Below are 16,075 nucleotides of genomic sequence, written 5' to 3'. Positions count from 1 at the left end.
AAAACGCCTAAGTTGTAAGAAAGAGGTGAAAGGTGGTGTTCAAATGTAAAAGAGTTCAACTTGGCAAATAATGGTGGTGATGAGTCAAGATTGTTTGAGTCCCATTTTAAAGATGACTTGGGTGATCTGTAGACCTTCCTAGTGGAGAATGAATGTGTAAAGCGACTGGACTGACCACCCAGTGAGGGGAAAGACAGTTTCTGCTAAGAAACCAAATTGTTGCAGGAATTTGGGAGGTAGTAGCAGATTTCTTGCCTTTAAACTCACAAGCAGGAACTATTTTGGTGCAATTGATACTTTCATCATAAAACAGGTGATCTTAAGCATTTCTAATGAAAAAATTAAGTTCAGGTGGTAATTTTCCTTCTATTTTCTATGCTTCATTCATAAAGGGAGTTAAATTCTCAGGTTTTCCTCCTAAGAATGACTGCAACCTTCCAAGCTGCAAAGGGTTTTAATAAACTAAATCTCTGCAATACATCTTGCGTGGGAAGTAATGGTAATATAGTAATCCAGCAGCATTTTGCCTGAAAGTCATCTGCTGATTGAAAATTATGTGCAACCCTATGATAGCTATATTGAACAGGAACTGGTTAAATTTTTTTTTAAAGAAATAAGAAATCAAACAACTGCCAATTTAAGTTATAGAATTCAAATGAAATTCAAGAAACTAAATCATACACAAAAAATGAACAAATCAGAAGACACTTTAAAACTCTTTATTGCTGAAACAAATGCAATGAAAGTCAAATATTCTTCCTAAGACAAATCATTTGAATATTCAAATGGCACCAGTCCAAACTACAAATCAATGTTAAATACAAAAATCAAAAAAAGTTCAAATATTGGTCCACAACAATGTTTATGTTCGAAGTAGAGGGACCAACATAAATAGAAATTGTGGTACCATTACAGTGTTTCAATCCAAATACATAAAAATTGCATAGAAGTGTTAAGGTTCTTGGAGAAAATCTAATGAAATGAATTTGCAGTAAGAGGACAAATCAACCATAGAGAGAACAAGCAGTGTTACATCATCCAGCATGACTTAGGTGACACCCTGAATACGAGGTAGAAACAAACGAGGATTCTCTTGAAGCAAATCCTTCTGTAAACCACATAGCGATGCTTCAGTAAACATACCCCAAATGCTCAGTCACAACTATCATTCTGCCCCAGCACTAAATGCTCCACAAATCTGTTCCCTCTTTTCACCCCACCCCAACCCATTATTTCAACACAAGGTTACTTGGGAATGTGATTCTATGTTTTTAGATGAGCTTTAAAAACATTTCTGCACTTTCAGCTGCTGAGTGCAAAAAGTACCAAATTAACATATCCTGAACAGTAGCAGAGAGCCCATTCTACAATAACAGCCCACATTCATGGATTATTAAATACTAACTGTCATTGAGGAATTTCAGTTTGCATTCAAATTGCAAGTGCCATATTCTTTCAACACAGCAGCCTTCGTTTGCTTTTACTCTAATTTTAGACAAACTTTTCTGAAGTTCCAGGAAGGACAAGAACTTTATATTTGACTTATAAAGAATGACATTTCCATGACTGAAGATCTACAACCCATGTTAAGCAAAAACCTAAGTAATTGATATTAGGATATAATTTCTGGAACAATACAAAAAGGCAGTTTCAATAGCTGTTTTACTGTACAATCCACTGTGGTTTTCTAACTCAACTCTGATTATAAAGTTTGAAATTTGGTTTATTTCCCAAATTTTCCAAGAGTTGCATTGAACCTGGAAAAAACAAGCAGTCATAACAAAACTATTAATTTTAAAATATTAATTCACCATAAAAGATCAAAGTACTGGAGCATCCTTGGATTTAGCAACCCAATATTTTTCCTCCAAAGACTTCTTTTAGCCTCAAGTTTATTTAGCTTGGTAATCTAATGTAATATGCCTTGAACTCCAACTAAAGCTCGAGAACATTTTTATAACTGTAGAATTATTGGCACACATTTTGTCCTTGTTTAAAAAAAACTTTCCGAGGTCAAGATAAGCATTCACCAAACCTGCAGCACTGAATTGTTACTTTAAGCAGTACTCTCAGCATAAAATAACAAGTGTCTTCAGGTGTTGAGGAGCAGGAAAAAAGAAATTGCACTGTTGAAAATGGAATCAGTTTCCCGTCAATAAATTGAGGCTTGCTACTTCATTTGCCAAATCTTAGGAAAAAAAAACCCATCAATATATGAAGACTGATCATTGCAACACTACAGATCAGTCTTTCTCAGCCCTCTGTTAGGTTAGGAAGACAATAGGGTAACTACACAGATTCATAATCCCATCCACATGCAATATTAACAGGCCTGTCATTTGGCAGTGGATCAGCTCTATTCCAAATCAAAATGAAATACTTTAAAAGCAAAGAATTAGAATCTACCCCCGCTTCCAACTGTGTTAGGCCTAAACAAGCTTTCACACAGGAAGAACACCTTCAGTGGAATGTCAATTAAATCGTATAAAATTTAAAGCCAGTTTTCTGCAAGTACAGCAATGTCTCATCTAGCATTTCTACACTTAACAACAAATGAACAGAAGTGTGCAAAGTTAAATCCAAGCCTGCTAGCTCAGTGGTAAGCCTCAAGTCACAACCAATGTAAAAATAATCTTGCAATTTCTCCATTTCATGGGTGAGTGGAAAAAAAAGAGTGAATAATTTGGTTTAGATCAATGGAAATAGGATGAGTTCCTGTATTGATAACTTGGCAGTAAAAATTCTTCACAACTAATGGTCAGCAGTACTTTTTTTTTAAAAAAACTGCAATATACCTTAAAGGTTGCTGTATTAACCGGATACATTTTTGACCATGCGTCTAAGGAAAATCTGGTGCGGTCAAGTGTAAACTGTATAGCTACAGCTATATAATTTTAAACTATGGAATAAAAATGACTACTTCCCCAAAAAGAAAAAGTTAAGATCACTTGTAGACAAGGGTCAGAATTAAGGTAAATAAATTTACAAACAAGTTTGGAAAGTTTTCAAAACTATGCAGAAGCGCATGAAAAAATGAATGTCACCAATTGCCATCTTTATATAAACTTGAATTGGAATGATTTCCAATCTTTCTTGTATTTATATCATCCCACCAAGAGTCAGATACTCAAACCTTGAGTGCTCTTAGAAATATTCCTCAAGTATTCAATTTGTCAACAACACAAAAAGTGACTATCCTAATTTTGCTGTTTAGAAAATTAACAACACTGAACATTTGACAGAGGGAGACTAAACAGCAAATATGATGCATTTTTCTACTGAAGTTTGCTAACGTCTCACCAGATTTCAAACAGCTGGATTCTATGGCATCCGCACATCTTGGTCATACAAATCACAGCTTTCACTCCAGTAGCAACTTTAGTATGGAGAACCGTTCAGAAAAACGTGGAGAGCCAGCCTCCATAATATGTTTAAGCTAGGGGAGGGGAGGGAAGAAAAAAAAAAGAGAACTTTCATACTAACTAGACTTGCCAGTAACAAGATTTTTTGTTCGCACTGAAGAATGCTGGTGCTCTAATTTGTTACTCAGTATCAGCGTCAGAACTCCTAGATTTATCTACTGCTGTGCAATAGTTATAGTACTAAAGTTGAGATTCCATTCCTGATGTGAACAGTAGCACACGTTATTCACAGCACTCTCCGGGTATGTCAGTAGAAAGTTAAGACCGCCACTAACGGACCTTGCATGTTATATTTTGCCATGGAGCAAGATTCTATGCTATACAGTATCTCAATTAGTAGAGTTAAAAACTCTAAGTACACTTTTATAGAATGGTTTTCCCAGATCCCACACTTGTCATTGAGCTGCGGCAGTTTTTGCTCTATATTAGACGCACAGCTGGGACAAGTTTTTTCAAACTTCACGCATTCAAGATCCTTTAAGCTAGAGAGAAGACAATTTCCTTCAGTCCTGTTTCAAGTACAGACCCTAAATATCAGATCTAACTTGATCCAAAGTTTCAGCTATTTATCAAAGGTCACTAAGAATGGAGCTGCAGAAGGAGGAAGAATAACCACAAGTGTTTAGCTTCAGTTTCCAAATGGTCAAGTTCTTTATTCAACAAATTTTTTCAATGAAATTCCTGATTTTATGGTTCAACTAACCCTTAGTTTTCAGCCTGCCAGAACACATCATCCAGGCCATATTAAAGAAACTGGCTCTCCAGTACGTTATCAAAAAAATACACATTTTGAAATTTAAAGCTCCTTGGATTCTGTATAGCATCAACAAATCTGACAAAATAATAAGGCACTCTGGTCACTCATGCTGATCATTTAAAAATCAATCATACTGGTATATAATAAGTGCAGCTGCTCAAATTCTTGCCAATAACATCTAATGCTTAACATAAAACAAAAGTTAATCAGCATAGGGTCATTCAGCTTTAAGAATTCAATCCACCCAATTAAATCTTCAAGGACACAGCATTTAATCAGATAAAGTGAAGAAACAACCAAATAGTGTAAATACAAGCTTATTGCATGGCAAACACTCACTCCCACCCCAAAAAAATAAAATCTTAGCAATTTAATTGCATAGCTTTCCTTGTCCTGACATCAGCTAGTGCTGAAGCTCTAAATGCAGCAAAGACTTCAATTTCTGTATGTTCTAAGGAAGCTGTTCAATTTAATTTTCCATTCTTGACAGCAAACTTGTGTTCTAATTTGTCCAGCCTGAAACAAACAAAAAAGGAATGGCTTATAAAATGAAACTGTATTTGAAGCAATCACAAACCTATGCTGGAAAACTACGTAAATTGGAGAATATCACTAGAAAGAAGTGTGAAAGTTACTGGAAATACTTAACAGGTCTGACAGCACCTGTGGAGAAGAAATAGCATTAATTTTTCAGGTTCTGACCTTTTAGGACTGCTGGAAAGATTTTAATAAAAGTCATGGGAATCATGCATAATTCTTCAAAAGATATTCACAAAAATGACTGGAACCATGCAATTATTAAACCATAAAAATATTAAGATATGTCTACATACAGTGACAGATTACAATCAAAGTCTGAAAAGTACTATGGCTATTACACAAGAACCTCAAATCAGAAGATTCATTCAAGATGAAACTGTGGGCAGTTAAGTTGCAACAGGTGACAAGTTTGCAATACACAAAAAAATGTAATTCACAAGGGCAATACATTTATACATGTTGTTCTCAATCCTCAAAAGCTTTTAAATTAAAATCAATTTGTTCTTTGATAAACATTTCTATTTATGTCAATGAAAGCTTCAGGAAACTGTAAAACAAAATGCTCTTGCATGTGTTTCAATATTGTTCTATTTGTTTACACAATTCCCCAGTATTCAAATGAGCTGCAGCTTTGATCTTTCATATAGAATGCTGTAGTAAGCCAAAAGATTATGATGTAGATAATGGTATTATTCCAAAACTTCCAAAAGATGGCTGTTTGGTTTATCCTTGACCATTTGTCACTAGTTAAAGAATAATGCTGTGGACGAGCAAATTATTCTAGAGACATACCCATAACACATCAGTTAGAAACTGCTCAAAAAGACATTGCTTGTTGAAGTGGAACAATTTGCAAGAATGCCATTAAGGCAAAAATCAACATTTATATATGAGAATGTTGATTAATTAACAAATGGATTATGATTCAAGAGGTATTGCCATGGAGAACACATGAATTAATGATAATTGATCGTTAGTTGCCAAGCTTTGTTTAGATTTCAAACCAGATAGGTTGACCAATTTCTCAGAGCACCACTCCAAAGAATGAACTAGAGAATGAGTGTCACCTGTTGTGTTGAAACAGCAGTAGTGCAAGCACACATTTCCCTTCTGCCCACAACGTGCCATCTTTCTGCTATGCAGTAGGAATACAAGTGGTATTCACTGCTGCTAAAAAGACACAACGTCTCACACATAAACAAGTTAAATTTCAGTGCTGCTGTGATGTAGTATATAAGCCATGTGTCCCGAAGATTGGTAAATTATATCACATGTATACCCCCTCGGCTGTTTGGAATAAACAAGGTGCTGACCGTGCCCAACTACTAGGCACTTGCAAAACTCACACCACAGTTTCAACATTAGATGTAATTTTGCAACTAGACAACATTGTCTGGATCATCCTGTCAGTGAAAAGAATTTAATTGACTGATTTTAGGATTGTCAGTCAAGCGCTCAGTGTGAAGTATGTGTGTGTACTGGGAGCTACATATATTAATATGCAATAAGCATACAGGAGCATACATTGCTCCTATTTCAATTGAACAAAATGGGTGATAGTCAAACTGCCTGGTTTAAAATCTGAACATTGAATTGCTAGGATACCATTAACTGCTGAATTCTCCATTGCAATGCCTCTACTAATCAGCACTCTCTTGTACAATGTAAATGTCGGTATTGTCCCTGATTGGTATTCTTGTGGCAGCAGGTAACAGCAAACTGTTAACTTTCTGAACAGAGTGCACTTCAGAAGTACTAAAATTGGCTGCGAAGCCTACACAAGCATAAAAAAAATTCAGAGAAATAGGCCACTCTACACCATTGACAAGATTATAACTAGTCGACTGTGGCCTGAAATCCAGTCTGTCACCCATAACCTTCAGCTCCTTTGTGCATCAAAATTCCAACAGAACATATTCAACAACCCAACTTCCAATACTCTTAAGGGCAGAGAATTCCAGAACTAACGTGCCTCAGAAAAGAAGATTTTCCCCTATCTCAGTTTTAAATGGGACAAGTTTTTAAACTGTTGTCCAACAGCGAGGACTCGCTCAAGAAGGAGCATCACCTTACTATCCATCCTGTCAAGACCTTTCACATACAGGTTTCCCCATGACCATATCTCTCATTTCTAAATTCAAACGCATAAAGGGTTTCCACTCAAAAGATTGATGGGTTATATCAAAAGTCTATCCTTCAGCTGTTTGAACCGAGCAAGGTCAACACTTGCAGTCATAGAGATGCACAGCAGAAACAGGCCCTTCAATTCAATTCGTCCATGCCAACCTTATATCCTAAACAAATCTTCTCCTGTTTGTCAGTACTTGGCCCATATTCCTCCAAAACCTTCCTATTCATATACCCATCCAGATGCCTTTTAACTGTTGTAATTGTACCAGCCTCCACCACTTCCACTGGGAGCTCATTCCACATACGCACCAGCCTCTGTGAAAAAGCTGCCCCTGAGGTTCCTTTTAATTCTTTCCCCTTTCACCTTAAACCTATGCCCTCTAGCTTTGGACTTCCAACCACATTCCAGGGAAAAGACCTTGCCTATTCACTCTATCCATGGCCTGCATGATTTTATAAACCTCTATAAGGTCACCTCTCAGACTCTGACACTCCAGGGAAAATAGCCCCAGCCTATTCAGCCTTTCTCTACAGATCAAACCTTCCAACCCTGGCAACATTCTGGTAAATCTTTTCTCAAACCCTTTCAAGTTTCACAACATCCTTCCTATAGCAGGAAGACCAGAATTTTGGAATACCGCATGAACATGGTCCAACCAATGTCATGATCTCCCAACTCCTATGCTCAAGTATATCAAACACCACCTTCACTATGGTATCTAACTGTGACTCCACTTTCAAGAAACTATAAACCTTCATTTCAAGGTCTCTTTGCTCAGCAACACTCCCCAGGACCTTAGCATTAAGCATGCAAGTCCTCCCCTGATTTGCCTTTCCAAAATGCAGCACCTCACATTTATCTTAACTATACTCTATTCGCAACTCCTTGGCCTATTGGCCCATCAAGATCTTGTTGTTCTAAGGTGACCTCTAATACACCTCCAATTTTGGTGTCATCTGCAAACTTACTAACCATACCTCCTACGTTCACATCCAAATCATTTCTATAAGTGACAAAAAGCAATGGACCCAGTACCGATCCTAATGGCACACTGCTGGTAAATTCTTCCTGAGAAGATAACTCCTTCAACCAAGGGATTACTTGAGTGAACTTTCTCTGAAATGTTTCTAATGTTGTGATTTCCTTACGCAAAATGATTAAATCTTCACATAGTATTCCAGATGCCGCATAGTTAAGGTTGTAGCAGCACTTCCTATTTTTATATTCAATTTCCAATGGCAATATTCCAACTGTCTTCCTAATTTCATGCTGTCTGCATACCACATTTTATTAATATTTCTCTATACTGTAAAATTCTCTTCAGAAAAATGTATTTTCTTTCTATTTTGCCTGCCAAAATGTGAAAGTGTGAATTTGTCCACACTTCAATCCAACAGGCAAACTACCATCTACTTAACCTGACTAAATTACTTTGTAGATCTAGGTTTTCTTGACAACTTACTCCCCTACTTATGTTGGTATCTTTGGCAAATTGAATTACCATACATTTGGTACTTTTATCCAAGTCATGAACACAGTTGACAGTTGAGGCATCACCGATTCCTATTCTACAACCAAAGAATGACCCATTTAGCATACTCTACTTTTTGTTAGCTTATCAGTCCTTTATGCATGCAATTATGTTACTCTACACCATGAGCTTTTATTTTATATAATAGCCTTTAGTGAGTCACCTTATTAAATCCCTTTCGGAAATCCAAGCAGGCCACATCTACAGGTTCACCCTTACCCATATTGACTAATTTTAGTTATTTGAAGTAACAAGCAAACAGGACTTCCCTTTTATAAAATTATGTTTATTATCTCATTACTTTGAGTTTTTCTATATTTATCTCCTTAAGAATTTCTCCATGTGCTACAAAGTGCACAATTTCCTGCTGATTTGAACAGGCATTTATAGAAGCAATTTTCCAACCTGCTAGAACCTTTCCAGAATCCTTTTTATCTCCCACACCACAACTAGCTATATTTGCAGCTACGTCTTTCAAGACCCAACGTACAAGCCATCATGTCCAAAAGATGTGTCACCTCTAGGTCTAAGTTTTCCCAATAACGATAGTTTTGAATTCTTCCCTCCTGCACACATCCGCATTTACAAGTATTCTTGGGATATTTGTTTTTCATATCTTCCACAGTATAATCAGACAAAACTCCTGTTCAAAGCTTTTACATTTCCATCATTTCTCACTATTACTTCCCAATCAGTCCCTCTTAAATTTAGTTAATCTTATTTAAGATACTTGAAAAAAATATGGTTCTACATTTCTAGCCAGTTCTCTTTCATATTAATTTTTCCATTTAAATCTTCCTTCTGGTTGTGAAAATCTCTATACAAATGGAAAAACCTTTTTATCCCCACCCCAGCGCCATTTTCTCTCTTAAACTGATTCCAAATGCAGGGGATTGGGTGCTCTCAGAAAACCCCAAGTTGTAGTATGGCATTCAGTTCTATCACAATGCTGTGGATGGATGCAGACTGCTCCGCACCAAGACCTGGGAACTTCAACATTTCCATTCCCTTACTGCTGTTAGAAACCCCACTTTAGGCATTGCTCAGAGGTAACAAGATTTTAAATGGTGGTCATTAGGAAAACTGACCCAGGGAAAAAAAATTAGCACAGCTCCATGAGCATTTTTATTAGCCTTCAAGTTTCAGAATATTTCAACTACTACCTTCACACAATTTTTGTGTCATAATCTTGAACTTGGTCTACGTGAATTTATTTTAAAATCATCGTATTTTGCAGTCATTTGTTTTCTAGTAGTAGCAAGTGTTGTTTTTGAAGGCAGTGGAGGGCTGTCTCTGAGAATCTTTTAACATAATTTGTTTGGAAAGCATTAGGACTGCTCCAGTTCCACACTGAGAACACACACAGCACAAGAGTAGCTGTACAGTTCTAAAGGGAAACACTACATCTCTCAGCAAGCCTTACTTTGAGGTCCGTGCGGCAAAGTCGAAATTTAAAAATCAAAAGAAAACATGAAATCTCCTATATCAAGACTCCAACTTTCACATCATTCTCTATGAAACATACATGCAAATCATTCATTGGAATTTTATTCTAAGTGTAAAAACAGCCATGATCTTGCTCAAAGACAGAATGGATTGCAAGGGTAAGATTATGCACCTTTAGAACCTTCCTAACATCACCTAGTCAGGTATTTAAGAGTCATAGAGATATACTGCCTGGAACAGACCCTTCAGGCCAACTTATCCATGCTGAATAAATAGCCTATTTAAATCTGGTCCCATTTACTAACATTTGGCCCATATCCCTCTAAACGCTTCCTATTCATATACCCACCCAGATGCCTTTTAAATGCCGTAATCGTAACAGCCGCCACCACCTCCTCTGACAGCTTATTCCATACACGCAGCATCGTCTTAGATCCCTTTCACATCTTTCACTTTAAACCTGTGCCCTCTAGTTTTGAACCCCCCCACCCCAGTCAAAAGATCTTGCCTATTTACCATGCCACTCATGATTTTATAAATTTCTAGAAGGTCAGCCTCCAACATTTCAAGGAAAACAGCTCCAGCCTATTCAGCCTCTCTCCATAGCTCAAACCCTCTGACCCTGGCAACATCCTTGTAAATCTTTTCTGGGCCCCTTCTAATTTCACAACACCCTTCCTATAGGAGGAAGGCCAGAATTGCATGCAATACTCCAAAAGTGGCCAAACCAATGTCCCGTACAGACATAAAATGACATTCCAACTTTTATTTATTACACATACTGGCTTTCTGTTCTAACGAACAGTCTGTACTCAAAGGATTCAGTTTTATCCCTTTGTGCCCATATCTCAAATGGATTTCAGAGTTCAATGTTGTGTCATACCTGTCACCTTCATGCCCATTTCTTTGAGCAAGACCCCCTTCCCCATTCCACAAACCCCTTCAACCACTTCCAATATCCTTCCCACCACCTGACACTGAGCATGTGATACTGGTTGCCTTAATTTCTCTACTCCTCTCACCCATCACCCTCTGAACCAACTGCATTTCACACTGTTCAGTTCAATCTTGTCTTTATCATGTACTAAAGATGGGTCAATGGACACAAAGGTTAACTTTTCTATCCAGATATGCTACCAGACTTGCTGAGTTTCTCCAGCAATTTTTGTTTTGTTTGTCTCAATTCTCCAGCATCCACAGTTCTTTGTTTTATTATAGAAAATGAACATTCAGCTTGTGGCATCCAAAAAATACCAACAGATTTCAGATCCTCTAGAGGGTCAAAGGTCTTTGCATTTTGGTATAAAGGAAATCTGCAGCTACACAATACATCTGTTTTACCTATACCTGCTAAGTGCTACATTAAATGTTAATACAAATGAAACTACAGTAACCAACTCTCATTTTTTGAAAACATAGAGAACCACAAAATTTAATATTTCCAAGAAATAATCTTGAGTAGAAATGTTCCTCAGGTTTACTGTTAACTTTTGTCCCATAACACTCCTGTGAATCTAAACAAATAAGTTTGGTTGCGAATGCTCTACTCAGTACAGTCACTTTTTACCCAGTACGTAACTGAAAAGCGAATGTGGTACTATGGTTACCTTAAGTGTAAAAATTACAAAGTTGCAACAAAAAAAATCAATGGTTCAGGTATTAACTTAAGCTGAACTCAGAAACAACAGCAACTATTCATCTCTAATTACTAATGGAACAACTAGTTTTTGCATCTCATTTGAGTTTTGGTCAAGATTTTAAATTCTCCCACAAAATTTTAAATTTGAATTTTCATTGTTGGGATATGTCCTACATAATATATGCCCAATTCCTGGCCATAAGAAAGTAGTACATAGAGAAAGGCTACTTACATCTGTGCTGTGTTCTAGTCTTCCAGATTATGGGTCTGCTCTCAAACGTTTAACACCACTTGCAGTGCAAAATCATTGTAAAATTCACCGCTGCACTTTATGAAGCTAGGTAGGATAAAGATAAATGTCCCATTTGCGAACTAGCCTCAATTACCCAAGGTATTAACAAAGGTTACACATATCCTCACTGAACTTTCATCTTCAACTTTTTTTTATATAAAAAAGTAAAAATGGCCTGCATAATATTATTGATCCATGAGGTCACATGTAAGAATTACATTAGTAGCTACAGAGTGCAATTTTGTGCAAGAACAAACTTCTCAAAAATAAAGAAATGAAACTGAAAGTAAAAAGAAAGTTGGATATCCCCATCTGAAAAAAAAAGTTTTCTACACGTCCAGAGAAAACTTGGCAGAATAAATTCAGTAACAGCCAAAAGACAAAATGTTTCATAAGCCGAAAGGTAAAGTTTGCAATTACAGTAATTGATCTTCAGCAGTTCTGCTACTAAACAACTTTCTTATGGGATGTTCATCATACGGTTTACATGGACATTTGTAACACATGCTTGTGGAAAATATTGCTTGCAGAAGTATAACAAGTCAGCAAGACTAATGAAAATATTCCCAAACTATACACAAATTCAGTTGAAAAAGGTACATAACCCTGCCTACAGTTTCACTCCAGACTGCAAAATATTTACCAGTTCGTTTTTGGGCCACTAACTGGTTTAGACAAGCAATTCCTTTAATTAACAAGTGTGAAAATGATTGACTTTCATAATTTCCAGATTTCACCCATTAAAAAAAAATCTGCATTTTCCTCTTTCTACAAAATATAAAAACAGTCAAACTGGTGCTTGCAAAAATGAAAACAGAGATAGTAGGAACTGCCGAGTGCATTCTGGATAAACACACTCGCCTCACTACAGCATGAATGCAGCAATCTGATGGATCATCATTATTCCCAAACTTCCTTTTCATATTTGAGACAATTTATACATCAAATACTATTAACTTATTTTAATTGCATCAGATTTCTTGTGATGAGTTACACTAAAACTTTTAACTATATTGCCTGCATTCAATATTGGCAATATTTGCTGTGTTATTCTGCTTCGGCCACCTTTTAATCTCACCCCACCCTCAAATTAAAATTGAGTTAAATAGAGAATGTACACAAGTTCTCAAATACACCAAAACAGAAACAGGCTAAACAATACTCCAAAGTTCTGAGGAAAACTGAGCTTATTGTTCTAATGCATGAAGCTATCATTTAGCACAATGCCCCTGAAAAAATCCTCCATTTCAACTGTGGGTCACATTCTTAAAACATCTTCGTAAAACAATTAAAATGCTGTGTCTACTTTGTCGGAAAGTTCGTGGGTCTGAAGTAGTTAAGAACAGCAACAGAAACACAACAGAACACAAATATTAAGACATTTAGCCAGGACAGGGAAAAACTATTTGCTATTCCAAATTATGAGAATAATTTAAATGCAGAAGAAAGGTTGCATAGTTATCAATTTGACAGTATCTAATTAGAGCAGGGAGTTCTAAAATACGTTGTTATTTATTGATAATAATATGGAACACTGCATCAGTGGCGGGGATTTAAGCAGCTTTTCTTGATACCAAGTGAGAAAGCAATGCACAAACTTCTCAAGACGTCTATTAGCATTATGTTTGAAAACAAAAGGAATCAAAACCACTACGTCCTATATTAGCTTACAGACCAGTAGTTACATGCAAAACAATCATCCATAACAACTGAGGAACTGTGTCAATATTAAAAGTCACCTTTTCCCCAGTCACTACCTGACCAGCCAAGTGATATCCAATATTTTCAATTCTACTCTTAATTGAACATTTGATTCACAATGCACCAATCTCAGAATAACATGTATAAACTTTAATTGTTTGCTGGTAAAATGTTCATTATGGTCTAAGTGACATTACTAGTCTGGCATCTATTTGCAAATAATGTGATTGGAAGTAATAGTTTAGCACATTCCAAACCCTAGGGTATTTGAGAAAGACTAGGACCTAATTGAAGTGCAAGTGGGGAACGGCTTGAGTGAGTCACTGCCAAGAGAATTGCAGCATATTTCTAACACCAATTTGATTTGCTCCTGCCTTGACTTCTTGATTTTCTAGCATTATTTCTCAGTACCCAACCAGACATAAAGAACACAGTACACTTAATGGGTACACTGGCTTTTTTGGGTTCTTCTACACATCAACTATTGTTTGTGCTGCAAGAGAATCATCCCAGAGTTTGGTTGCTTTCTAAGAAAAATGCCCACCTTCCTCTTCCGACGAACAAAGCAAATGTTAGGTTGTTTTCTTGATAATTAAAAAATGTCCTTAAATTGGGCAAATTAAAATCAAAATGGGGCCAGAGTTAAAGCGTTTGAAAAAGACCACACTTTCAAAACATGTACGTTCTGACACTGTATGCTTTACAATCAAGGAGAAGCTATATACACTAAATAAGGCAAGTGTGGTATATAGAATTACATATGACCAAGAATCCACAATATCAATATTTTGCTTACTGTCTGTATACCTTTTACAAGAGTATCCCCTTTATAATAGATAATTTATGCAGCACAAGTGACCTGGTCCATCCTAGTTTCTAACTCAAATGCGTCGGGACGATCCTGTGGATTAGCAGCCAACATGTCTTTAATAAGCTGTTTGATCCCTTCAGACATAAAAGTCCTCCTTTTCTGCGGGATATGTAGTTCCATCTTTGGGTTTTCTAGCAATGCCTCCCCTACAGGTACAATCTCACTGCCCTGTCTAACATAGGTCCCAAGCAGTTCTTTCTTAGTCTCAGCATCAATAAATGTTATTCGTTCAATCATGGCCCATATGATGATCCCCAGAGCGAAAATGTCAGCCTTGGCCGTATAGTGTCCTTCCCAGACCTCTGGAGCCATGTAAAAGTCAGAGCCACAGGCGGAGGACAACCAGCACTTGTTCACATTCACGTTTTTGTTAGTGGCTGCTCCTCCGCCCACCACACAAACTTTGCTGAGGCCGAAATCGGCCACTTTGAGAATGGGGACTCCCGACTTCTCGGAGATGAGGATGTTGTCGGGTTTCAGGTCGCGGTGGACGATGTGGTTCTTATGCAGGAAGGCGATGGCGCTGGTCAGCTGCAGCATGAAGCTGGTGTTGACGGCCGAGTCGGGCCTCCGGGACAGCACGTACTGGTTCAGGTCACCGCCGTTGCAGAACTCCATGACGAACCAGAGGTAGCAGGGCTCGCCGGCGCCCAGGATCCGCTCACCCTTCAGCGAGGTCTCGACCAGGCGCAGGTAGAACTCGGAGCGCTTGTTGCCGTGGCTCATCTTCTGGGCCATGCCATTCCGTTGCAGCACACACTCCTCGAACTGGATCACATTCTCATGCTGCCGTTTGAGGCTGGTCAGAGCCCAGAACTCGGACAGGGCCAGCTCCACGTTCTCCGGGGCGTCGCAGCGGATCTTCTTGATGGCCACCCGGGCGCCGCTCTTCCTCACCACCGCCTCGTACACCACGCCGTAACTGCCGCGGCCCACCTCCTGCACCAGGCTGTACTTGGGCTCCCACAGCAGGCCCGGGAGCCTCGGGCTGTTCGTACTGGTGGTGGTGGTGCCGCCGCTCAGCGCCGGGCGCTCCTCACAGTCGGTGCCTTCTCTCGGCAGGTCGTGAGTTTCCATGGTGGGCAGCTGGCTGAGGGGAGGCTCTCGCACTCCACATCACTGAGCGACAGAGGCCGGGGCCTGGCTCTCTGTCTCTGCCCCCAGGGCCTCCGCCTCGGCCTCGGGGCCCCCGCTTCACTCGGCTCGAGCTCCAGCTCCAGCGCAGCCGCAGCTCCCGGCCCCACTCCCGGGAGAGGGGGGGGGTTGGGGGTAAAGAGAAGGGAAGAGGAACAGGACCCGGCACTCACTCACTGCCGGCCTCTCCTCCTCCACCAGGGTAACATCCAGCCTTCCGCCCTCCTCGGGATCAGAGCACACAGCCGCTCACCGAGCCGGACAAACTGAGCCGCCTGGTTGTAGCGGGCCTCCGCCGGCTCGCGCACTCATTCATTGCTGGGAGTTTGGGGCCTTCTCCCCCCAACGCTTCCTTTCGGCCAGTCCACGGCCGGCCCCGTGCTCACGTGCCCTTGCCGAGCGCATGCGCACGTCCCGAGCTGCCTTCATGCCTCTTTCCTGTCGCGTAGTTGCGTGTCTACTCGATCTACCGCACTGTGGTTCACGGAGTTGGCTTGTCATTGCCATGCAGTGTCTGCGCGGTCTTTGCAATGTACCTCAGTCTGTACAGGCAGCCCTGTCATGCCATGCAATGCCTGTGCAGGCTGTACTTTTCATTATGCATCGCAGTC

General features: G+C 39.1%; 1 protein-coding gene across 2 annotated transcripts in view; it reads right to left on the bottom strand.

Annotated features, from left to right (window-relative positions):
• stk35 (serine/threonine kinase 35) overlaps positions 1-15,867 on the bottom strand; it is a 32,622-nt gene extending 16,755 nt beyond the window's left edge. Inside the window, exons 1-2 of one of the 2 annotated variants that reach the window (XM_048550113.2) lie at positions 14,267-15,866; positions 733-4,695 (exon numbers count right to left, since the gene is read on the bottom strand). In XM_048550113.2, coding sequence (XP_048406070.1) covers positions 14,301-15,407 — 1,107 coding nt within the window. In that variant the 5' untranslated portion in view covers positions 15,408-15,866 and the 3' untranslated portion in view covers positions 733-4,695; positions 14,267-14,300. Of the gene's footprint in view, positions 1-732; positions 4,696-14,266 lie in introns of those variants that run through there. The other variant, XM_048550114.2, reaches the window with a different exon arrangement.
• Positions 15,868-16,075: the final 208 nt, after the last annotated feature.

Source organism: Stegostoma tigrinum, chromosome 19, assembly GCF_030684315.1.
Source record: "Stegostoma tigrinum isolate sSteTig4 chromosome 19, sSteTig4.hap1, whole genome shotgun sequence".
NCBI lineage: Eukaryota > Metazoa > Chordata > Chondrichthyes > Orectolobiformes > Stegostomatidae > Stegostoma > Stegostoma tigrinum.
This window is presented reverse-complemented; position numbering and strand designations above follow the sequence as displayed.